General features: G+C 42.4%; 2 protein-coding genes across 2 annotated transcripts; both read left to right on the top strand.

Moving 5' to 3' along the window:
• Positions 1–3,809: 3,809 nt before the first annotated feature.
• On the top strand, positions 3,810–14,005 carry LOC148115716 (E3 ubiquitin-protein ligase TRIM17-like). Its single transcript, XM_087883956.1, has 7 exons — positions 3,810–4,235; positions 6,563–6,658; positions 7,232–7,462; positions 8,598–8,620; positions 10,244–10,362; positions 11,174–11,206; positions 12,753–14,005. Exons 1-7 carry the CDS (start codon positions 3,822–3,824, stop codon positions 13,256–13,258), a joined length of 1,422 nt encoding a protein of 473 aa, XP_087740082.1. The 5' UTR covers positions 3,810–3,821; the 3' UTR covers positions 13,259–14,005.
• A 3,249-nt stretch (positions 14,006–17,254) lies between these two features.
• LOC148115715 (E3 ubiquitin-protein ligase TRIM39-like) lies at positions 17,255–23,102 on the top strand. Its single transcript, XM_087885225.1, has 3 exons — positions 17,255–17,434; positions 20,407–20,439; positions 22,570–23,102. Exons 1-3 carry the CDS (start codon positions 17,419–17,421, stop codon positions 23,100–23,102), a joined length of 582 nt encoding a protein of 193 aa, XP_087741351.1. The 5' UTR covers positions 17,255–17,418.
• The last annotated feature ends 2,455 nt before the right edge of the window (positions 23,103–25,557 follow it).

Below are 25,557 nucleotides of genomic sequence, written 5' to 3'. Positions count from 1 at the left end.
GGCCTGCAGCAAATAAAAGGTGCATTAGATAACTCCTTGGGCATTCATTAGCCAAGGCTTAGGAATAGGGACAGCTAGAAACCAATTAAACAAACTGTAAAATTATTAGTAAAATGTTTATTAGATGATATTTCTTACTATCCCGCCTTGTCCCGCCTTCTTCTTTAGTGAAAATGTATAAAGCTTTCTTCATCCTTTGTTCTGGGCTCTCTTGGCATTTTGGCCAGGAGCTCTTTTCCTTGGGGTACCGCAATAAAAAGCAATCAAAACCTGCACCTCGTGTCTGGCATCCTTCATTGGCCTCAGCACCAGGTTCAGACCCCAATTGGGGACAACAATTAGTTAGGAACAGAATTGTTACCTAAGAGTGTCCATTAGTGTAAAAAAAAAGGATGGTACAGCAAGATATAGAGAAATGTTTTCAGTGATTTTACTAGTTAGAATACAGACTTTAAAAAATTAGATAGGATTTTGCTATACAGTACTTCCCTTTAACACACTAGATGATAAAATGTTAAACTTCTTAGGTTGAAGGTTTTCCTGCAACATAAATATGGGATATTAAAAAGGGATTTAAATGTGAATGTTATGGAAATTAGGTCTCTATAGTTTCCAGGCCCTAAATCTGTTTAGTAGTATTATAGTAGCCTCAGTCATATTAGTGATTCCTTCCTTCCTTCCTTCCTTCCTTCCTTCCTTCCTTCCTTCCTTCCTTCCTTCCTTCCTTCCTCCCTCCCTCCCTCCCTCCCTCCCTCCCTCCCTCCCTCCCAACACAGAAGGGTTTTCACTTGGTGCCAAAATGCGGCCACTGTGGGTGCCAACTGAGGGTCTCTGGGGAGGGCATTCCATAAATGAGGTGCCACCTCTGAAATGGCAAGATAAAGGAAGGGTCTTAGGAGTGTCCATGTCCCCTTGGGGACCCTATTGTGACCAAGGAAGCCTCCCCCAAAAGTCCTTGAACAAAGGGCTGTAGGAGGGGAACACCATGAAGACAGTGCCAGGGCCAGTAAACATAATAAAACCTCATAATGCAGGATCAACTCAGAGAGGTAAAAGCCACAGACATAGGAAAACAATCTCCCCAAAATAGAACCAGGGCTATTTAGGAACAAAAGAGGACCCACGGAAATGCAAATGTACGGAAAAGAGCCTTGGTGGCGCAGCAGATTAAAGTGCTGTTAAGTAACATCAGCTGCCTGCAATTACTGCATTTTCAAATCTCACCAGGCTCAAGGTTGACTCAGCCTTCCATCCTTCCGAGGTAGGTAAAATGAGGACCCGGATTGTGGGGGCAATAAGCTGACTTTGTATAAAAAAGAACACCGCTTAGTGGGGGCCAAAAGCCCTAGTAAGCAGGTATATAAAAATTTATGAAGGCTATTGCTTAACGCATTGTAAGCTGCCCTGAGTCTCTGGAGAAGGGTGGCATATAAATTGAACCAATAAATAAATACAATAAATAAATGACACACAGAAAAGACGCAGGACATGTCAGGAAGGAAACTATTGAAACAGCAGAAACTAGAAGAGCAGACAAAAGAATGGCAGAGGATTAGCTGAGGAAAAGATTTAAGATTAAGGCAAGAAACGAATAATAGGAGCAAAAGGAAACAAAAGAACACAAAACCAGATGACCAAAACACCACCCAGTCTCAAGTAGGGAAGAACTAGCATAAGAAAACGCAGGGCGATCCATGAAAACACACACAAAAGGAAGACCCACAAAAGCACCAAAAGAAAAAAATAATTTCCTTTGTACAGAAAAGGATAAAAATGTACACTTACCTTGTAACAATGTCAGCTCCCCCAGGAACGCTGGTTCGTGCGCTTGCCGGATCCGTCTTCCTGAAACGAAAATAAAGAGAATCCTGTTTTCAGGCAGCTCGCTTCGCTCGTTAATCTGCTCGTCGTGCCTGAGACGCTCTCCCAGCCGGGAAATTCGAACCCTTTTGGGGGAAACCTCTGCGGAGATTCAACAGGGCCTATAACATGTTCTCCACCCACCAGATTCCCCCCACCCCCATTGGTCCCCCTGTCCTAGGTTGGCCTGAGACGCCTAATGGCTCTTTCTATCCATTTTTTGCCTTAAGGGATCTCATTGGTCAAACTTGAAGATTTCCATCCAGCAAATGATCCCATTCCACATTCTATATATTGCATATTCCACAAGGTAGTCTTTGCCCAATTTTAGAGCTTTTCCTGATCCATTTCCTGACTGGCTGGCTGGGAAAGGTGAATCAGCCCCATGGATGTTTCTTTCTCCCCAGGATTTTTCAATATCTTTTCCTTTAGCAGCATACTTGGATCAGTAATTGATTGGGGGTCCGTCCCAGCCTTTTTTCACTATTGAATTTCATTTTGTTAGATAGCGCCCAATGTTCAAGTCCGTCAAGATCCTTCTGTATCTTAAGCCTATCTTCTGGAGTGTTGGCTATTCCTGCCAGTTTGGTGTCATCTGCAGATTTGATGAGTTCCCCATCTATCCCCTCTTCCAAGTCATTGATGAAGATGTCGAAGAGTACTGGGCCTAAAACAGAGCCCTGGTGTACACCCCGGCATACTTCCCTCCATGTAGATGCAGTTCCATTGAGGACTACACGTTGAGTGTGGTTGATCAGGCAGCCAAACAAGCCATGAGGCCAAACTTTCATTTCTCAGTGATGCTTCTGGGTTGACTGCAACCAGGAGACTCAGGCAGCTCACTTTAATGCCCTTGCAGGGAGTCCTCGACTTAGAACCGTTGGTTTAGTGATTGTACAAAGTTATGACGACAATGAAAAAAGTAACATGATGTTTTTCACCCTTATGATCATTGCAGCATTCTGTGGTCACATGATTAAAATTTGGATGCTTGCCAACTATCATGTATTTATGATGATTGAAGATATCTTCTAACTGGGTCTTCCCTCCGATCTAATTCTTTACAGAAAAGAAACTTAAAACTTATATTTTCTCTTCAGATCAAGGTGGAGGATTGCCTGAAGGCTCAGAAGGAGCAGAAAGAAAAAATAGCTACATACAAAAGAGACACAGAGCAAACAGTGCAGGAGATGCTTGTAAGTATTGATCCAACGATGAGGAGCTTCTGAGGTAATAGGAAGGAGAACCCCATCCGCCATCTTTAATAATAGGAGCCCTGGTAGCACAGCAGACTAAAGCACTGTTATTAACATCAGCTGCCTGCAATTATTGCGAGTTCAAATCTCACCAGGCTCAAGGTTGACTCAGCCTTCCGTCCTTTCTAAGGTGGGTAAAATGAGGACCCGGTTGTGGGGGCAATAAGCTGACTTTGTATAAAATATACAAAAGTATGAAGGCTATTGCTTAACGCATTGTAAGCCGCCCTGAGTCTCCAGAGAAGGGCGGCATATAAATAAAATTTTAAAAAAAAAGAATATTTGCTTCTCCCCAGATTTTAAAAAGATTTTATCCCAGGATTTTAAAAAGCAGCACTTTTTCGTGCGGCTGTTGATAAAACAGGATCACCAACATGATCGCCAACGTCCGATGAGGGATATGAAAGAAGAGGAGGAGGATAAGGAAGAAGAAGGAAGAAGATTATTTTGAAAACTCCCCCCCCCCACTTTGAAGAGCTGATTGGACCAATAATAGTTGATTGGGGGTCCATCCCGCGAATGTCTGCTTCTCTCCAATTTGTTTTTTTTTTAAACACTTTTTTTCCCTTTAAGAAGCCAGCAGAGCTGACCGCAACAATTCATTTCGGTTTCCCGTCTGGGCAGAGCCCAAAGGCAGTCAGCTGATTTGGAGGAAAAGAAACGAAACTTAACTTTCTCTTTCCTTTCCCGGCGGAGGAGACGACAATGGCGGGTGTACCGTCTTTTCCCGTTTTGCTGGAAGAACTCACCTGCTCCATTTGCCTGGACTATTTCCAGGACCCCGTGCTCATCCCGGAGTGCGGCCACAACTTCTGCCGGGGCTGCCTGACCCGCAGTTGGGGGACATCGGAATCAAAGGCTTCCTGCCCCCAATGCAGACAGACCTTCGCGCCCCGCAGCCTCCTCCCCAACAGGCAGCTGGCGCGGGTGCTGGAAGAGGCCAGGCTATGCGGCGGCCATCCGGGCGAGGAAGGAGGGAGCTTCTGCCCAAAGCACCGGGAGCCCCTCAAGCTCTTTTGTAAGCACCACCAGACTCTCATCTGCGTGGTCTGTGACCGATCCAAAGAGCACGAGGGCCACTCGGTGATCCCTACGAAGGAGGCTTTCCAGGAATACCAGGTAGGAATCAGCCAGGAGGAATCGCTGCGGAGGGGCATCCAGATCCTTGGTCTTCCTGGCAATCCTTGGACCAATTTACTTGCTTCCTCTGTTGTCCACAAACTGGGTTTAGCCTGGCGCAGATGCCAATCAAAACCAGACTGAAGATGTGGTTCAAGGAACTTTTTTTTAAAAAAATATTTTTTGAGTTTTTAATTATTAAAAACAAAGTATAGAAAAATACAAAATGCAAAACCAAAACAAAACAAAAAATAGATTAAAAACACCTAACAAACATAACATTACATCATACATTATTTTACAGCTTACTGTATCCATATGGATATGTATTCTCTATTCTTATTCAGTCTTTCATATTTGCAAAACCATCATTATCTGGTTGACACTGTTCAGCAATTTATACTTCCTAGTTTTAACCTGGTTAAATTAACATTCCGAATTGTTATTTTGATTTCTTTTTTCTAACCAATCATATAGTTTATTCCACATTCTATAATATTCCGAATCTTTCCTCTCCTTAATTTCCAGCGTCATCTTATCCATTTCTGCACATTGTAGAATTTTTCGAATTACTGTTTCCTCTCCTGGTACGTTATTTTGTTTCCATCTCTGTGCGACAGTAATCCTTGCTGCCGTTAATATATGAAGTATTAGATATTGTAAAGATTTGTCTATTTTGGGTTAATTATTGTTAATAAATAGAGTTCTGGTTTAGATTCCATTTTTAATTTGGTAATTTCCCCCAGCTAATTTTTAATTTTATGCCAAAAATTTTTATCTTGGGGCACCTCCACCACATATGGTAGTATGTGCCTAATTTGTAACCACATTTCCAACAATTAGGTGATAGATTTGGGAACATTTTGGCCAATCTCGCTGGTGCCAAGTGCCATCTATGGAACATTTTATACAATTTTTTTTATAGGCTACTACCATTATTAATTTATAATTTCTATCCCACAATTTGTCCCACTTTTCTAATTCTATATTGTGCCTGAGGTTTTTTATTGTTTATTTATTTATTTATTGGTTCGATTTATATGCCGCCTTTCTCCGGAGACTCAGGGCAGCTTACAATGCGTTAAGGAATAGCCTTCATACTTTTGTATATACCTGCTTAGTAGGGCTTTTGGCCCCCCCAAGCGGTGTTCTTTTTTATACAAAGTCAGCTTATTGCCCCCACAATCCAGGTCCTCATTTTACCTACCTCGGAAGGATGGAAGGTTGAGTCAACCTTGAGCCTGGTGAGATTCGAACTTGCAATAATTGCAGGCAGCTAAGTGCTATTTAACAGCACTTTAGTCCACTGCTCCACCAGGCTCTTCTAAAGCTCTTTTTGCCCAACAGATCATCGTTTCTTTTACTGTTTCATCTTCCAATTTGTATTTTAATAAGAAATTGTAAATTTTTGTGATCATTTTCCCCCCGATCCTAATAAAATTTTATCTATATCCAATTGTTCTCTGTTTATGCCATATTGCTCCTGATCCTTTTTGAATCTGGTTTTTATTTGTAAATATGGCCACCATTCCATATTTAATCCTTGTTTCAAATCTTGAATTGATTTTAATTCCCCTTTCTCATCAAGTAGCTCTGCATATCTTATCATTTTGCTCAAGCCCATGGTGTTTGGGTGTAATATTGCTTCCATAGTTGATAGCCAGATTGGGACTTTTGTATAATGATCCTTCTTAACTTTCTCCCAGACTTGTAAAAGGGCATATCTTAACAAATGTCTTTGGAAATATGTATGATATTTATTTTTCCCATCCCAGAGAAAACTGTGCCAGCCAATCTGGAGATCATGACATTCTATCATTAGTACTGAATACTGTAGCTGAATCCAATCTTTAAGCCATGTTAGTGCTGCGGCCTGATAATAGAGCTCCCAATTTGGGAGACTAAAGCATACTCCACGGCATACTTCCCTCCATGTAGATGCAGTTCCATTGAGGACTACATGTTGAGTGCGGTTGGTCAGCCAGCCAGCCAAACAGGCCATGAGGCCAAACTTTCATTTCTAAGTGATGCTTCTGGGTTGACTGCAACCAGGAGACTCAGGCAGCTCACTTTAATGCCCTTGCAGGGACTCCTCGACTTAGAACCGTTGGTTTAGTGATTGTACAAAGTTATGACGACAATGAAAAAAATGACATGATGTTTTTCACCCTTATGATCATTGCAGCATTCTGTGGTCACATGATTAAAATTTGGATGCTTGCCAACTATCATGTATTTATGACGATTGAAGATATCTTCTAACTGGGTCTTCCCTCCGATGTAATCCTTTACCGAAAAGAAACTTAAAACTTGTATTTTCTCTTCAGATCAAGGTGCAGGATTGCCTGAAGGCTCAGAAGGAGCAGAAAAAAAAAATAGCTACATACAAAAGAGACACAGAGCAAACAGTGCAGGAGAGGCTTGTAAGTATTGATCCAATGGTGAGGAGCTTCTGAGCTAATAGGAAGGAGAACACTGTCTGCCATCTTTGATAATAGGCAGCCTGTCTCTAAGTACAAGTTCTGACTTAAAGGAAATTCAAGTTAAAGACGGTATTAGGGCAGAACCTGTTCTTAATCTGGAAACTGAGATGTCACTATTGGCTGAATGAGTCACACTTGGGTTAAGTGCCCCTATCCCATGAGCTCTGTTTTATGCAATGGGTTTGGTTGGCATAATAAATTAATGCAAACCGTATTTCATCCTATTGAAAAAATTGTGAAGTCAAACATTTTTCTGTCTCCTTTTTTGGAATCCCTAATTGCCAAGAAAATTTTCATGAGAGATCATTAAACTAGAGCCTTTTTAAAAAAAATCCTTTCCCCCCTACGCTTTTTAATATCAAATGGGTTTTTTTCTCCTTAGGAAATTCTCCCGCCTTACTTCTGGAATCTTCAAGGAATCTGTTTAATTATTGTAACAATTAAAATAAAAGTAAAAATAATTAAGTAAAACAATAAAAATATGCCTTTTGCTTTTTCTCTTTCTTGTTCTAGGACCTCATCAAAGAAGTGAAAAAAAATGTAGTGGCTGAATTCAGAGAGCTACAACTCTGGTTAGAAGGACAGGAGAAGCTTCTATTGACTCAGATGGAAGAAACGGAGAAGGATATTATGGCAAGAAAGGAGAAGGGTTTGGCCAAGCACATGGAGGAACTGGGCTCTCTTGACCATCTCATCCAGGAGATAGAAGAGAAGCTTCAGCAGCCAGCCAGCAAACTCTTACAGGTGAGGCAGGAAGTTGAGATCATAGAATCCTAGGGCTGGAAGGGACCTTGGAGGTCTTCCAGTCCAATCCTCTGTCTCCCCTAAGCCTTTTCTTCCTTAGGCTAAGCATACCGAGTTCCCTTAGCCATTCATTGTATGGTTTGACTTCCTGGACCGTTACCATCTTCATTGCTCCTCTCTGCATTCTTTAGCCCCTCCACAGAATATTCTTTTTGACTCTTTCTTTTTTGTTCTTTCATAAATTTAATTGAAATTATAATAGTGAAAAGTACCAATGAAAATAAAGAAAATAGAGAATCTGGCTTCCACATTGACTTTGCTTGTCAGAAGGTCACTAATGGTGATCACATGACCCCAGGAGGCTGCAACCACCATAAATATGAATCAGTTGCCAAGTGGCTGAATTTGATCATGTGACCATGGGGATGCTGTAAGAGTCTTAAGTGTGAAAAATGATCATAGATCACTTTTTCAGTGCAGTGGTAACTTTGAACGGCCACTAACTGAACTATTGAAAGTCAAGGACTACCTGAAACGGCTAATATTAGGGATACATAATATAATTCAGAAAAAGCAGGCCATGCAAAAAGCAGGAATTCAAAGTTCTGGTCAATTGTCTATATACTCTTCATGATTTTAAGAATGCCTGCTTAGGGTTCCTATCCCCTATTAGGGGAAGTGGTGGTGGGTGTTCTTTGTAGGGTCTCCCCCTCCCCTTAAATCTCCAGGCCAAGGAGAAACCCAACACTGATCAGCTTCTCCAAAGTATTATCACCACCTGGATTTTCCAAAGTGCCTTCATTCTGGAAGGATTTTTTAAATCCTATTGATGAATTTTCTTGTTTTTTAAGTAGTCTTTTCTTTTTGCTATAATGTTTTATATATAAATATATATCTTTTGTAATTGTGTTGGATTCAACCGGGGTATCATTTTTCTTAAACAAGAAAGTAAAAACAATACCACTCTAAAATAGGGGAAAAAAGAGTAATGGATTTTTTTTTAAACGGAAGTACTTTATATGTCTGTTAGTGTCTGGTTGTCCAGACGTTTCACTCATGTATTATGTGACTGTAAGAATTTAATTTTCTGCCTAGGAAATGGCTCCTTTCAGTGCTTTGTCTCTTTATTTTTTAGGACATTGGAAGCATTTTGAAGAAGTAAGTAAATCCACCCTTTTCTTTACAGTCTCAGAGATCAGCAGCTCCTCCAGCAGTTTTCCTATTTTGGGAAGTTCTTTCTGTATTTCACAATATTTGATATGATAAATTTTTATAGTTGGTTGCAAACTCAGCCAGATGTTTAGACTGAATTTGCCTTTTTATCCACCTATTGAGTCCTTCCCAAGAAGAGACAGATGTTTGATGGTTTTAAAAGTATCATTGTAGGATGTATGCTGTTCCAAGTAATGCAACTATCATAAATACATGCCAAGCACCCAAATTGTGAATACAGGGACACTGTGACAGATGTTAAGTGCGAAAATGGTTGTAAGTCAGTTTTTTGAGAGCCGTTGTAACTGGTTGCTAACAAATAGTCATAAATAGAAGTTTACTTGCAAGTGAATTTGACTCTATTAAATTTCATTGCATTACCTTTAATCCATCAAGATCAGTTTGAATGTTATATCCATCTTCTAATTGTTTACCTATCTCATCCATATTAGTCATCAGTCATTTGGTAAGATACAATCCTGTCAGTGTATAAGAAATTATGAGCTGGGATAGCCATAACAACAAGACAGCCAATGGGAACTGTTTGGTGACTAAGAAACAGGATCTATTGTGAGCCATGGGAGATGGCTCGGAGCCTGGGTGGGGCTTAGCTTGACTGATCTGTATATATATATAAGAGTTACTTTGTCCTTGCAATATAGCTTCTGTGTTTCTGAGTTCTGGTTATTCTGGTTCTGGCTTCTACTGCATGGGCATTGTATACATGCATCATGCTTTATATTATTGTATATAAAGAAGTTTCTTCTATAAATGAATCCTGCTGAATTATTTACTGGTGTGCTGGTTGGATTGCTGCAAACTGACAAATCCATTGTTTTGGCCAAGAGATTCACAAGAATTTTGAAGAGTAGGGAGCCCAAAACTGGAACTTAGTTGCCTCTACTAGATCTCTTGTTTAAGTTGATGAAGGTGGATGAGTGCAGTTCTGGGTCAGGATCCACTGAGTCGCCATGGTGCCCATATTTGACTAGCTAGCCAGAGAATTGACTGAAGCCTGGGAAACAGGGCCCTTGTCAGTCAACAGGAGTGCTGATTTACCACCAGCTTACCGGGTACTTAGGATCTGAGGACAGGGCAACACAAGAAAACGACAATCAATGACTTCATAGCTGTCCATCAACACCCCACTTAACAACTAAAGGCCATACACAATCAGGCACCACATAAATACAAGGCTTCGAACATCCCAATGCACACATTCTGGAGAGAGTGTTCCAATATTTGAGGGTCTGTCACAGAGAGAAGGGGGTCAATCTGTTTTCCAAAGCACCTGAAGGCCAGGCAAGGAATAATGGATGGAAACTGATCAAGGAGAGATTCAACTTAGAAATAAGGAGAAATTTTCTGACTGAGGACAATCAAGCAATGAAACAGCTTCCCTCCAGAAGTAGTGGGAGCTTCATCACTGGAAGTTTTCCAGAAGAGGCCGGACTGCCACCTGTCAGAAACAATGTGGGGTCTCCTGCTTGGGTGGTTGGGGGGGATGCTGGACTAGATGACCTACAAGGTCCCTTCTAACTCTGTAATTCTGTTATTTTGTCTTGCCAGGTACCAGGCTAAGGAAACATATGAGAATCCGGTGGATTTACTTGTAGAGCCAAAGTGGACAATCTGGGATTACAGTGATATGACTGAGCTTCTGAAAAATGCCATGAAAAAACTGAGAGGTAAAAAACAGCCGCTGGGGTTTTAAGCTAGATGACATTTTGAGCATCCAACAGAGATTCTGGGTCACTGTCACATGGATCAAAGAGGGAACCATTTCAGGATCAGTGGCTCAGTTATAATTGTAAGACGATACAACCTGTATTCTTCGTAGCCCAAACCCAAATGCACTGATCACTGGGGAAGCAGAATAAGTTTCCACTAAGTATAATGGAATACATGCAGGTAGTTCTTGACTTACGACCTCCGTTGAGCAGAAAATTTCTGTTGCTAAGCAAGGCAGTTGTTAAGTGAGCAGTGCCCCATTTTACGAACTTTTTTGCCACAGCTATTCAGAAAATCACAGCAGCTAAATGAATCATGGTTGATAAATGAATCTGGATTCATGCATTGATTTTGCGTGTCAGAAGCTCCCCAGGAAGGTTGAAGACGACAATGCCAGAATCATGGGATGCTGCAACCATCGTAAATACAAGCTGGTTCCCAGTGCCTGAATTTTGATTATGTGACTAGAGAGGCTGCAACAGTCATAAGTGTGAGAACTGGTCATAAAGCACTTTTGTCAGTGCTGCTATAACGTCAATAAAGAAATAGTTGTAAATTGAGGACTACCTGTATATGGAATATATAATAGAATATATTTACACCTGATGGAATATATATAGCCACCAATGACGTTCTGGCTTGTAGCTTTCCCTATTCCTTATTTCCTGATCTGAGACCAAGGAAAGCAAACCAGGGAATCTGAGGGAGGCCCTTCTGTTGCTCCAATTCCAGGGATGAGATGCTGAATTCCTCCCTTTTCTTCCCCAGATACTCTGGAAAGTGGACTTCAACTACAGGAAGGTAAATATGAGTTATAGGAATTGGATTTCCTTGCTATTTTAGGCTCTGATTCCAATAATTTTAAGAGAAACATGATAGAGTAACCAAAAAGAAAAATATAGGATTAGATACCTTAAAGACTATGATGATCCAGTAAACTTCAGTGATTTTATGATTTATGAACTATTACTTGCCATTTATATGTACAATATGAGCTAATGCAGCAGAGACAAATTCCTTGTGTGTCTGATCACATTTGGCCAAATAAAGCTTTTGTTCTGTTCTGTTCTACTCCTCCTTTCCTATTCCGCTCCACTCTGCTCCATTCTCTACATAATCTGGAAAACTGAAGTCAATCTTGGTGTAGAATGAAATATCTGGACAAAAAATAGGAAAATATGGCCTGGGACTCAAAGGAATATTGAATTCCTACCAAGCTAATAAGATCGTCTTGATTTTACTGCCTAATTGTAAGTTGGTGAGAGACCAGGTCTTTGGGAGCAGAGAAATTAGGTCCTTTGGGTCAAAGCAAATAGGAAAGTTGGAGCATCAGGTGTCTCCACCATGTGGGCCATCAGAGTGGTGAAAGCAGAAGTTTCCTGTGCAAGATCTTCCCCTTTTCTACATGCCTTTGATATCCTGATGCTTGTAGAGAAAAGGGCGGATCTTCCTCACATCCTAAGTTACCTCTGGGGGATCCTTCTGACTCTGCCAGTTCAGAATTGAAACATGGCAGCCTCTTGCTGTGTCTGATCTTCTGGATTAATGCTCCAGACAGAGTCCCTGTTCAACCTGGGCCCTCCCAGCAACTCACTGAAGGCAAAGCCAACCACTCTTCCCTCACAATCCCATTAATCTCATCTGCAAAATGGAAGCTAAAGAGAATTGTGCAGGGAGGCTGGAAGAGGTGGAGCGCTATGAAGGGTTTGAAGGACTTGGCCACTGTAAGACTTGTGGACTTTAGTTCCCAGAATTCCCCATCCAGCATGGCAGAGCTGGATGGTAATCAGCAGAGTGGCGGCCACATGGGAGACTAGAGACTAGGGGAATTGACCAGTGGAGCCAAGAGACGAAGAGCTGAGGGGAGGAGCCAAAAGCTGCACAGGTAGTCAACGTATCCTGAAGGTGTGCACCTTAGTAGCAGAGGGAGGGGAGGCAGATGGACTGGAAGATGGCGAAGGCAACCTAAGTGAATGGAACGAGAAGGCCAGAGGAGCGCTGAACAGGCCGGCAGTTAACAGAGGATGGGACTAAGAGTGTGGGAGAGCCCGAGTGCTTGGAGTAAAGGGAGCAGAGGGACCTGGACAATAGCAGCCCCATCAGCCATTGGAATTCTGTTAGTTGAAGTCCACAAGTCTTACAGTTGCCAAAGTTGGAGGACTCTTGACAAGACAATGACTTAGATGTTGTTTAAAAAAAAACAATGAGTCTTCCAGTCCTGGAGGGGGGGGGTGTTTGGAAGCTGAACTCCATTCACACAAGAAGGTTAAACTCTTGGGGGTGAAGATACAAACCAGGCCTGCAGCTGAAATTCTTGTTTTTTTCCTTCCTTCCCTTCCCTTTACAGAGAATGTAACTCTGGATCCACACACAGCCCTTCCTGGCCACCTAGATGTCTCCAAAGATAAAAAAAGTGTCAAAGGAGTTAAGCCAGTTAAAGGAAAACATCGTCACAAGACATCTGTATATTATCCTTGTGTCCTTGGCTGTCAGACGTTCTCAACAGGGAGACATTTCTGGGAAGTTATTGCAAGAGGTAGAGCAGGATGGGGTGTAGGAGTTGCCAACAAGCGAATGAACGTAACAAATGTTGATGAGCAGACCAGGCGCTGGGTGTTTTGGAAATATGTAGGGAAATACATGGCCACCTCTTCCTCAACATGCTCTGAACTGGTCCTGACTGAGGAGCCCACGAGGATCCGCATCTCCCTCAACTGCAAAGAGGGACAAGTGAGCTTTTTTGATGCCAGCACAGCAACTCTGCTCCATACATTCTCAGACGCTTCCTTGATTGGAGAGACCCTTCTGCCCTGTTTCTATTTGGGTGAGGGCAGCTGTCTGACACTCCCCTAAAAGAAGGGACAACCATAAAGAAAACTTTAGAAATATCCTTATTTACCAAGCAGGGATCTCTGAAAGCAATCCCTGCTTGGTTTTAGTCTATATGTTAGATTTTAGTCTATATGTTCAGATGTATCAGTATTAAAGATACCTTACAGCTAAACCTGTCAATCAGGGGTGAACTCCAGCAGGTTCTGACCGGTTCTGGGGAACCGGTAGCAGAAATTTTGAGTAGTTTGGAGAGCCGGCAAATACCACCTCTGGCTGGCCCCAGAGTGGGGTGGGAATGGAGATTTTGCAATTTCCTTCCCCTACGACGCCCACCAAGCCACACCCACAGAACCGGTAGTAAAAAAAATTGGATTTCCAAACAGTATTACACTCAATATAAGCTTTATAGCCTCATAGGGTTTTTTTTTTTTTTACTTTTTCTATCTTTTCATACTTATGTAAGTTATCTACAACAATCTGATTACTGATTGTAAGACTGATTGTAATTTTATACAGTAGGTGTCTCATGGATTGTACTTCCTTCTTTTGCAATTTTATGCCAATACATTTATTCAGTGCAATACATAGAAACAGAAGATGCACAGAAAACAGGAAAATATAAAACATACCATCTGTTATCAAGATAGAAAATGTGAATCCTCTGTGCCCTAAATGTGTCACCTGGCTCAAGCCAAAAGTCAAAAAGAATTGTTGATAGAATTGTACAAATGAAACATGTTATTAAATAAATACATTATTTGACAATAACACTGTTTTTCCTTCTTGCCTTAAGCCACTCTGCCTTTTATTGAGTAACTAGAAGTAACTTATTCAAGTTACTTCTTGAATAAGTAACTTCTTAGAAGTAGAAGAAGCCAATCTAGTGTTTTGGTTAAGAAATCAAGCTAGAAACTGTGGGCTCTAATCCTTCCTTAGATACAAGGGCAGTTGGGTAACCTTGGACCAGTGGTGGGTTGCCCCCGGTTCGGACTGGTTCACAAGAACCAGTAGTAAAACCGTCGGGACGCCCCACCCACTGCCCCAGATGTCATTGGTGATGTGCGCATGTGCAGAAGCAAAGCGCGCTCCCATCCCGAACCGGTAGTAAAGGTAAGTAGAACCCACCCCTGCCTTGGACCAGTCACTCTCACTCAGCCCTAGGAAGTGGGCAATGGTAAGCCACTCCTGAATCTTTACCAAGAAAAGTCCAGAGAGCCACCAGGGGTCAACAATCTGAGGAACCTCAAAAGTGGCTTTGATATTGAGATGGGAGTCAGACACAGATGGATGCCCTTTTAACACCAGAGGAACAGAGACTGGTGAGGGGGTAGCATGGAGAGAGCATAAGAATGACAACCGGCTGGGAATTTCCCCTCAGGGAGCCAGAAAGGGATCCGGATGATGATGGGGACAATATGAGGCTACAGAATTCTCAATCTTTAGTCTTCTATGGAATCCAAAATGGAGCTCCCTAAAGTAAGAATCTTGCAAAAGTATCTGAAATAAGGCAGAAAGAAAGATGAGAGTCCTGAGGACTTTTCTTGAAAGAATATACCGGGCTTTCAGGCAATACACTGATTTAGATCCTGAAGCCTCAGAAAATGATAAACATGATATTTATAGGGCAGTCAGCAGAAGATATTAGAAGAAAGTTACAGAAAGTAGAAGGAGGTCCAGCGAAAGGCATTTGAGAACTGGTTGAGATAGCTGATAACGGTTTTTTTTTTTACCTCCAGAGGGTAAGAAGAAAATAAGAAAGAAATCCAGAAGGCTCCCCGAAATGCTATCTTCCTAGCAGATGCCCTTAGGCAGGAAAAGCTGTGAGGAAGGGGACACAATCCGGAAGAGGAGGGGAGTTCAGGGCATGGAAGAGGAAAGGTCCCCTTGGGCCCCAACCAGTGTGTTATATGCAGGAAAGGAGGATATTGGAAGAGTGGGTGCCTGATGGCTAGAGCCATGCAAGCAGAAAAAGAAGAGGGAAGAGGCCAGGGGAAGGAAGCTATTGCTCCCCCAACTCCTGGTGGAAGTCCAAATTGGGGGATCTAAACATAAGGTGTTAATAGATACAGGAGCCGGTAGATCTGTCCTTAACAGACCTATTGCTCCTCGGACTACCTATGAGATACTTTTTGTTGGGGCATCTGGAAAGGCTATAATGTGCCTGTAACAACAAAAGCCCAAATTGCACAGCAGGAGGTTAAAAACTTAGGATATGGCATCTCTGCAGCACAGCCGGAGACTGTTAGCCTAAGGAGGGAGGCAATCCATTAAAGCCCCCTGTTAACAGAAAACAATTGGGAGTCTTGGGTTTTTGTAGAATTTCAGATTCTTAATTTTTGATTTATCATCAAGCCCGTTTACGAGGCTGTTAAAGGGGGGGGATGGGAAAATCTGTGAATGGATTAGATAACGCCAACAAACATTCACACAAATAAGAGAGGGAGCTTTATGGGAGCACCAGCACTGGGGGCTTCCAGACCCCACTACGCCTTTTACTCTATTTGTACAGGAATGGGAAGGCATTGCAATGAAAGTTCTCACCCAGAAATTAGGCTCTGGCATTGGGATGGCTTGGGAACAGCGGCAGCAACAGCCCTGCTAGTTGAAGAAGCTCAACAGTTAACACTATCACTTTATCCCATAGTAAAAGTCCCAAAGGGGGTTCAAGAGATTATGGAAGTAAAGGGAGCATTTTGGATGACTGGGGGGCCGCCAAGCCAAATATCAGACCCTCTTGCTTGACTCCCCAGCCATACAATTAGAGGTATGCAATTAGAGCTACTCATTCCAGCTACACTCTTGCCCCAGGTGAATTGCATCACGATTGTGTACAGGTAGTGGATTCAGTCTGTGCCAGTAGACCCGATCTTTGTGATCAGTCGATCCCAAGTGCTGACTGTGAATGCTGGTAGCTTTATGGTAGAAGGCCAGAGAAAGGCAGGATATGCAGTGGTGACAGCATGGGAAGTTGTAGAAGTCAACCCATTACCAGTAAACATTTCTGCCCAACTGGCTGAACTGGTCACTCTAAATAGAGCCTTACAGCTGGCTGTGGGACAAACATTAATAGCAAATATACCTTTGGAGCCTTGTGTGCCCATGGAGCCTTATGGAAGGAAAGAGGATTATTAAATGCAAGAGAATCAACCGTTAAATATAGCCCACAAATTTTAAAATTATTGGAGGCTGCTTGGCAAACAAAACAAGTAGCAGTCTTACATGTTGAGGGACATTCTAAGATTCCCCTTTACACAAAAGGAAATTGGGCTGCAAATGGAGCTGCTAAGGAAGCCTCCCTACCACACTTAGAATGAACAGCCTACCTCATTCCTATTTCTCCTTACCCACTTCTCCACTCTCTTGGACTCCCAAGGGCAGGACATGGGCCACATCAGTTGGAGGCAGGGAGAGGAAGGATGGGTGGTGGAAGGTAGAGGGCAGACCTATTCTACCAAATACACCTCAGAGGATTCATTTATAACAAATACATGCCAGCACACAATGTGGGGGTCAAAGGGACTGGTAGACTAAGTGACATGCTGTGTAGTAGACAAGGGTCTCTATTCCGCAGCCTCCCAAGATGTAGCATCTTGTCTGATCTATGCCAGAAATAATCCAAAAGTAGCCAGGCGCCCACCCCTTAGGAGTCCAACTTAAAGGCAACTACTCAGGGACAATTTGGGAAATAGACTTCACTGAATTACCTAGAAAGCAAGGCTTTAAGTATGTTGTGGGACTAGCATGGACCTTCACAGGATGGCCTGAGGCTTTTGCTTGCAGGACTAATAGAGAGCATGAAGTAGTAAACGTCCTACTGAAGAACTCATTCCTGGGTTTGGGCTGCCAAATAGTATATCCTTTGATTGTGACCCATATTTCACAGCTAAGGTTTGTGTGAACAGTTAAAGATCACTCGGAAGGCAGAGGCAGAGGAGAGGTCCATCCTACTGGTGGGCGAACTGACCTTGTACCAATATGTAAGACAACTCCATGGGGTTGTGAATTTTCTTTCCCATTATCTGCAGGAAAATCAATACCCTGGACTAGATCATCCAGTACATCCGTTTCAGCCTGCAGACTGGGTGCTTGTAAAGACATGGGGATTAACAACCTCCTTGGATCAGAAGAGGAAGTGGACAATCTGGGATTACGGTGATATCCCTGGGCTTCTGAAAAGTGCCATGAAAAAATTGAGAGGTAAAAAACAGCTGCCAGGGTTTCACCCCGGATGACATTTTGAGCATCCAAGAGTGATTCTGGGATCCAATGTCACATGGATCAAAGAGGAATCGATTTCCGGATCAGTGGAAGAGACATTCTCATTTCTCTGGGGAAAAGCCTCTTGTCTTGGCACCAGGAGGGGAAGAGGAGCTTTCTGACTTCTCCCATTAAAGATATGCCACCTAAAAACGGGAAACATTAGCTACTCATAATTGTCCATTTACAGGTAGTCCTTAATTTACAACAATTCACTTAGTGACTGTTCACAGTTATAATGGCACTGAAAAAAGTGACTTATGGTTGTTTTTCACACTGATGACCATTTTATCATCTCCAGAGCCACATGATTCACATTTAGATGCTTGACAATGGATTCATATTTATGACGGTTGCAGTGATCATCTTTTGTGTTCTTCTGACAAGCAAAGTCAACGGGGAAGCCAGATTCACTTAACAACCATGTTACCAATTTAGCAACTGGAGTTATTCACCTACCAAATGTGGCAAGAAAAGTTGTACAATGGGGGAAAACTGACTTACCAAGTTTCTCACTTAGCAACATAAATTCTGGGTACAATTGTGGGTATAAGACGAGGACTACCTGTATTCTTTGTATCCCAAATCTAAGTGCACAGATCACTAGGGAAGCAGAATACGTTTCCACTAAGTATAATGGAATATATATTGGTAGTTCTTGACTTACGACTTCAGCTGAGTCCAAAATTTCTGTTGCTAAGGAAGGCAGTTTTTAAGTGAGCTGTGTCCCATTTTATGAACTTTTTTGGCACAGTTATTCAGAAAATCACAACTGTTAAGTGAAGAATGTGGCTGTTAAGCGACTTCCCCCATTGACTTTGCTTGTCAGAAGCTCCTCAGGAAGGTTGAAGATGACAATTCCAGGATCCTGGGAGGCTGCAACAATACTAAGTGTGAGAACCGGTCATAAATCACTTTGTCAGTGCCGTTGTAACTTCACTAAACAAATGATTGTAAGTTGAGGACCATATACCTAAGTTGAGGTATATGGAATATATAGTAGAATATATTTACTGTATTTTTCGGTGTATAAGAAGCACTCTCCACACAAAGGTGGGTGGGAATATCTGTGCGTTTTGTACAGCCAATGTTGCCTGCCCACCCGCTGGCCCCCACCCTTCGGCCTCTGCCTCCCAGCAATTTGCCTCCATGCAGCAAACAGCAAACAGCCTGGTCAGCTTCAACACAGCCTAATTTAGCATCAGCAGCTGATTGTCTGGTTGGATCTCCCTCCCGGAATACCACCAATCAGCTGTTCTAGGCTGTGGGGATCGCCACCTCTGCATGCTCCGTTTTTTGACCTCCATGCGCGGAGTCTGAAAACGGGGTGAATGGAGACCAAAAACAGGGCACACAGAGGCAACAATAGGCAATGGCGATCCCTGCAGACCAGGGGTGAAATCTAAATTTTTTTGCTACTGGTTTTGTGGGCGTGGCTTAATTAGTGGGCGGAGCTTGGTGGTAAGGTGACTGGGTGGGCATGGCCAAGTCAATGTCACTTCTTTTCCCTTTTTTAACCTACAAAACACAACACAACACAACTGTCTCACCCACAATATAAAAGCAGCTGTGCTAGACCCAAAATGGCCCCTGCAACAAGTAGGAACCTCATACAGCCACAGAAAGCTCAAAAAAACAACTTTCCCACTTTACACACACACAACACAACACAACACAACTGGCTCACCCACAATGTAAAAACAGCTGTGCTAGACCCAAAATGGCCCCTGCAACAAGCAGGAACCTCACACAGCCACAAAAAGCCCAAAAAACCAACTTTCACACTTCACACACACAAAATTCCACATACAGCTTTGTGAGATTTTGTGTGTTTGTGTAGTTAGAGTGAAACACTACAGAAACACACTAAATCTCAGAAAGCTGCACAAATATTATTTTATTTTAATTTATTTTTATTTTTATATAAAAGTAGCTAAATTTAAAACTTCCTAAACCTTAAATGGCTAGGTCTAAAAAAAGAACAACTAAAAAAAAACCCAATTAACTATTTTTTTTAAAGCTCCCAAAGGGGAAAAAAACTTACCCAATAGAACAGGGGTCTCCAACCTTGGCAACTTTAAGACCTGTGGACTTCAACTCCCAGAATTCCTCAGCCAGTTTTGCTGGGAGTTCACAAGTCCATAAGTCTTAAAGTTGCCAAGGTTGGAAATCCCTGCAATAGAAGGTACAGCAGGAAGGCAGGCAGGCAGGCAGATAGAGCTGTTCACCGATGAGCTTGATTGCAGGCAGGGAGATTCAGTTGCTTGCTGATGCAATGGATCGCAGGTATTACAGCAAGCGAAGCAAGGCAGGCGTTGCGACCAGCGGCTAAGGTAACTCAGCTGGGATCGTCAGAGCTTGGATCATCAGAGCCATTTAAAAGAAAAAAAAGGCTCTGATGATCGCGCGGCTCAGCTAGGCATGGGCGGGGGCAGGGACTTTTGCTACTGGTTCTCCGAACTGCCCGCCGCCATCGCTACCTACTCGCCCGAGCCGGTCCGAACCGGGAGCATTTCACCCCTGCTACAGACTGGTACAGCTAATCGTTGGTATTCCAGGAGGCAGATACAGGCAACAATCAGCTGCTCATGCTAAATCAGACTGTGCTGAAGCTGACCAGACTGTTTGCTGCAAGGAGGCAAATTGCTGGGAGGGAGAGGCAGATGTTTTTTTGTTGTTTTCTTCCCCAAAAGCTAAGTGCGTCTTATAGTTTGGAGCATCTTATAGTCTGAAAAATACTGTATATCTGATGATATATATATAGCCACTAATGGCATTTTGGCTTGTAGCTTTCTATATTCCTTATTTCCTGATTTGAGTCCAAGGAAAGCAAATCAGGGTATATGAGGGAGGCCCTTCTGTTGCTCCAATTCCAGTGATGAGATGCTTAATCCCTCCCTTTTCTTCCCCAGATACTCTGGAAAGTGGACTTCAACTACAGGAAGGTAAATATGAGTTCTAAGAATCACAATCACTTGCTATTTTGAGCTCTTATGCCATTAACTTTAACATGATAGAGTCACCTAAAAGAAAAATATAGGAGTAGATACCGTAAAGACTATGATGATTCAGTAAGCTTTAATGATTTTATTATGCATGACCTATTACTTGCTGTTTCTATGTACACTATGAGCTTATGCACAGGAGACAAATTCATTGTGTGTCTGATCACATTTGGCCAATAAAGAATTCTGTTCTAGTCTGTTCTAGTCTGTTCTGGTCTGGTCTGGTCTAGTCTATTCTTGTTTATCTCCAAGGCGTCTGCCATCAACTCTGCCATCATATCAATGAGATCTTCCCCTTTTACTTCTTCAATGTTCTGGAATCTCAGGAAATGGCTTTTTCTATTTCTAAGTTGATTACCAAATCCTTGTCTGCCTGTGTTAATCTTCATCTCCTCCATTCTTTTCTCTGCTTGCTCTGATTTCTCTTCTATTATCTTAATTTGTTGTTCATTTTTAGCTATCATTTGCTGGAAGTTCCTTATTTTTTCATCCATATTCTATTCTATTCTATTCTATTCTATTCTATTCTATTCTATTCTATTCTATTCTATTCTATTCTATTCTACCCCACCCCACCCCACCCCACCCCACCCCACCCCATCCCATCCCAATTCTATTCTATTCTATTCTATTCTATTCTATTCTATTCTATTCTATTCTATTCTATTCTATTCTATTCTATTCTATTCTATTCTACTCTACTCTACTCTACTCTACTCTACTCTACTCTACTCAATCCCATCCTATCTCATCCCATCCCAATTTTAGTCTATTCTGTTCATTATGTATTATTATGTATATATAATCTAGAAAATTGAAGTCAATCTTGATACAGAATGAAAAATCTGGAGACATGGGAAAATATGGGGTGGGACTGAAAAGCACATAGTGTCAGGGTTCCAAGTAACAGACCCAACAGAATCAAAACTTCAAGGCAGGCATGTTCCTCAAAGTATAGATTTATTAGGCACATATTGGCACATCTGGGGAAACCCGACTCTGAGCCCCCCTCGGGTTTCCCCCTAATTAAAAGTAAAGTTTTCCCTTCCCTCCCCATGAAGTCTATTACATGGTCCAATCAGGTCACAGTCCAAGGGTCACTCAGTCTGAGACCACACCTCCTTGCACCTGGTGGGAAAACTCTTGGTTCTCAGGAGAAAGAATTTGATTATGGCTACAATCCCCAGTTGTCTCTTCCTTCCCCCTCTCACAGCTCGATCTTGTTCACTGTGGCCACCCTGAAATGCCAAGGTCTGTATATGTGTGTGGGAAATGGTTCCAGGGCTGACACATAGAATTCCTACCAAGCTAATAACACTATCAAGCTATTGATTTTACTGCCTGAGTATAAGTTGGTGAGAGACCAGGTCTTTGGGAGCAGAGAAATTAGGTCCTTTGGATCAAAGCACATAGCAAAGTTGGAGCATCAGGGTTGCCTCCACCTTGTGGGCCATCAGACTGATGAAAGCAGAGTGTCCTGTATAAGATCCTCCCCTTTTGTACATGCCTGTGATACCTTGATGCTCGCAGAGAAAAGGGCGGATCTTCTTCACATCCTATCAAATGTCCTAAGTTACCTCTGGGGGATACTTCTGACTGTGCCAGTTCACAATTGAAACATGACTGCCACTTGCTCTGCCTGATCCTCTGGATTAAGGCTCCAGGCAGAGTCCCTGTTCAACCTGGGCCATCAAAGCAACTCACTGAAGGCAAAGCCAACTACTCTTCACTCCCAAACCCATTAATCTCATATGCAAGATGGAAGCTAATGAGAATTGTGTATGGAGGCTGGAACAGGTGGAGCACTATGAAGGGTTTGAAGGACTTGGCCAGGGGTCCACAATTCTTTACAATTGCCAAAGTTGGAGAACCTTGGACAAGGCAATGGTGAGGTGTGGTTGAAAAAAACAATGACTCCTCCAGTTCTGGGTAGTAGTGGTGGTGTTGGAAGCTGAACTCCATTCACAAAGGAGACTCTAGGGTTAAACCCTTGGGAGTTGAAGACACAAACTAGGCCTCAAGCTGAAGCTCCTGTTTTTTTTTTCCCCTTCCTTCCCTTCCCCATTACAGTGAATGTAACTCTGGATCCAGACACAGCCCATCCTGACCGCCTTGGCGTCTCCGAAGATCTAAAAAGCGTCAAAGGAGTTAAGCCAGTTGAAGGAAAATATTCTGTCTCAGGCCGCAACAGATTTGTATATCATCCTTGTGTCCTTGGCTGTCAGAGGTTCTCAACAGGAAGACATTTCTGGGAAGTTATGGTAGGAGATAGAGCAGGATGGGGTATAGGGGTTGCCAACAAGCCACTGAACTTAACAAACATTGATGTGCAGACCAGGCGCTGGGAGTTTCAGAAATGGGAAGGAAAATACACAGCCATATCTCCGTCAAAACACTCTGAGCTGGTCCTGACTGAGGAGCCGACAAAGATCCGCATCTCTCTCAACTCCGAAGGGGGACAAGTGAACTTTTTTGATGCCAGGTCCGCAGCTCTGCTCCATACATTCTCAGATGCTTCCTTGGTTGGAGAGACCCTTCTGCCCTCTTTCTATTTGAGCCAAGGTGCCTGCATGACACTCCCCTCAAAGAAGGGACATCCATAAACAAAATTTAGAAAAATTCCTCTTTGCCAAGCAGGGATCTCGAAAGCCTTTAAAGCAGAGATTCCTTAACTTTTTGCTACTTCAGCTTCCTTTATTGTTCTATGCCATCCTGGTCAGTCAATCAATCATTATAAAGGAATAACCTGATCAGCATTTCTATTTGTCTGGAGAAAAAAAAAATGAAGTGTCCTAGGAGGTTTATCGGCTTTAACATCATGTGTTGAGATGTATCAGTATTAAAGATACCTTATAGATAAGCCTGTCAATCATGATTTTATATGTCTGTCACAGCTCTCCATCCCATTTATGGATCATGCTTGTTTGTTTAATGTTAGTTGCAATCAATGATTGTCGATGACTCAGTATATTCTGTAATCTTTTAACTTTTTTTCTTTCCTTCTCCGTTTTTTCCGTTTCCTTTTAACACATAATTGTCATAATCCAACAAACCCCAGCAGGGCTTCAGCAAGTATTACACTCAATATAAGTTTTATAGCCTCATAGGTTTTTTTAAAAACAAATCCTAGTATTTTTCCTATCTTTTTATACTTACGTAGGTTATCTACAACAATCGGATTACTGATTGTAAGACTGACTGTAATTTTATACAGTAGGTGTCTCATGGATTGCAATTTTATGCCAATAAATTTATTCAGTGCAATACATAGAAACAGAAGATGCACAGAAGACAGAAAAAAAATAAAATAAAACATAGCATTTGTTATCAAGATAGAAAACGTGAGTTTTCTCAAGCCAAAAGTCAAAAAGAATTGTTAATAGAATGGTACAAATGAAATACATTATGAAATAAATGCATTATTTGACAATAACATTCTTTTTCCCTCTTGCTTGGAAGAGGAAGACTGTGAGTTCAAGTCCTGCCTTAGCCATGAAAGCCAGTTGGTAACTCTGAGCCAGTCATTCTCTCTCAGTCCAAACCACCTGACAGGATTGTTGTGGGGAAAATAGGAGGAGGAAGATAGGTTTGCCACCTTGAGTTATTTGTAAAAATAATAAAGGCGAGATAAAAATAAATAAGAGGAGTGAAACGTAACTCTGATATGGTGACTTTGCTTGCTGACCGCAGCTCTCTGGAACATCTCAAAGCATCTAAACAACTGAAGATAATCCTAATGAACATACCTAATACAGGTAGTCCTGGACTTACAACCGAGCCCCAAATTTCTGCTGCCAAGTGAGACACCTGTTAAGTGAGCTTTGTGCCATTTTAACTGAATCATGGTGGAAGAAGGGAATGAAAAGGAGGATGTTTTGGCAGGAAAGAGGAGGAGAGCAGGGGATAGAGAGAGGGTGAGAGGGACAGGTGAGTCTCTTTGGAGGCAGAGAAGGGGAGTCTCCTGGCTCACTTGGCCTCCACCCCACCAAGTGAGAGGGGGAAGCGACGCATGAGGACAGGTTGAGGAAAGGGGGAGAAAGGAATGTGAAGGAGAGTGGAGTGTGGAGAAAGGTAGGGAAAAGTGTGTAAGGAAAGGCTGAGAAAGGAGGAGGAGGAGGAAGGGGAAAGAGATGGAGACAAAGGGAGGCAGGCAGGGGAATGAACAGAGGAGCAGAGGAAGTGGTAGGACAGACCAACAAGCAGCAGAGATAAAGAGGGGAGAGAGGAAGAACTGGCTGATTGGCTGTCTGACCACCACCAGCCGCGTAATCCACCTGCTGAGAGGAGACTCCGGAAGGGACCGACTGGAAGGGCAATGCAGCAGAGTCCAGCCGAGCAGGGAAAGTGGAGGGGCCTGAGCAAGGGATCCGAATGGAGTGGCAACCAACAACAAACAGACTGTAGCAGGGGAAGGTGTTTGGATGGTTGAAAAAGAGGGCAAGGGGACCCCAGCGTCCCTTTTGGGGATAGCGCCTACATGATGATCTTTCTTGTCACAGTTGTTAAGTGAATCACTGCATGTGTCATGTTAGTGACACAGTTGCTAATGAATTCCATTTCCCCATTGTCAGAAGGTCATAAAGGGGGATCCCATAACCGGGGGACACTGCAACCGTCATAAATATGAGCCAATTGCCAAGCGACTGAATTTTGATCAAGTAACCATAAGGATGCTCATAAATGGGAAATTTGACTTCACATTTGGCTACCTCAGAATTACAGGGTTCTGTGTGTGTTGCGACCATTTTTTGGGAAATGAGCCTTAAACATTTAGAAAATTGTACTGGTTACCCCATTGTACGTAGAAGGAAAACGTTTGGTAGGTGAGCCTACAACAAATGGTGCATGCAAGAAAAAAAAATGAGGCCGATGGTGACTCATCTTGGGGTCATACTAGAGGCTCCGAATATCAGATAGAACCTTGTTACACTAAATTACACCATAAAAATGAGAATTACAAAGTTTAATAAAAAATTTTTGAAAAAAAGCACTGAATTCAACTTGATATTAACTTGAATTTATTTTTGTGACCATAAAATGCTTGTAAATTACTATTTG

This window comes from Pantherophis guttatus, chromosome 2, assembly GCF_059756535.1.
Source record: "Pantherophis guttatus breed Tessera chromosome 2, ASM5975653v1, whole genome shotgun sequence".
Taxonomy (NCBI): domain Eukaryota; kingdom Metazoa; phylum Chordata; class Lepidosauria; order Squamata; family Colubridae; genus Pantherophis; species Pantherophis guttatus.
This window is presented reverse-complemented; position numbering and strand designations above follow the sequence as displayed.

Coding starts and splice junctions, on each gene's coding strand:
- LOC148115716 (XM_087883956.1), top strand. CDS start 3,822: ATGGCGGGTGTACCGTCTTTTCCCGTTTTGCTGGAAGAACTCACCTGC. Junction 4,236..6,562: donor AGGCTTTCCAGGAATACCAG/GTAGGAATCAGC, acceptor TTTTCTCTTCAG/ATCAAGGTGCAGGATTGCCT. Junction 8,621..10,243: donor ATTGGAAGCATTTTGAAGAA/GTAAGTAAATCC, acceptor TTGTCTTGCCAG/GTACCAGGCTAAGGAAACAT.
- LOC148115715 (XM_087885225.1), top strand. Junction 20,440..22,569: donor TGGACTTCAACTACAGGAAG/GTAAATATGAGT, acceptor TCCCCATTACAG/TGAATGTAACTCTGGATCCA.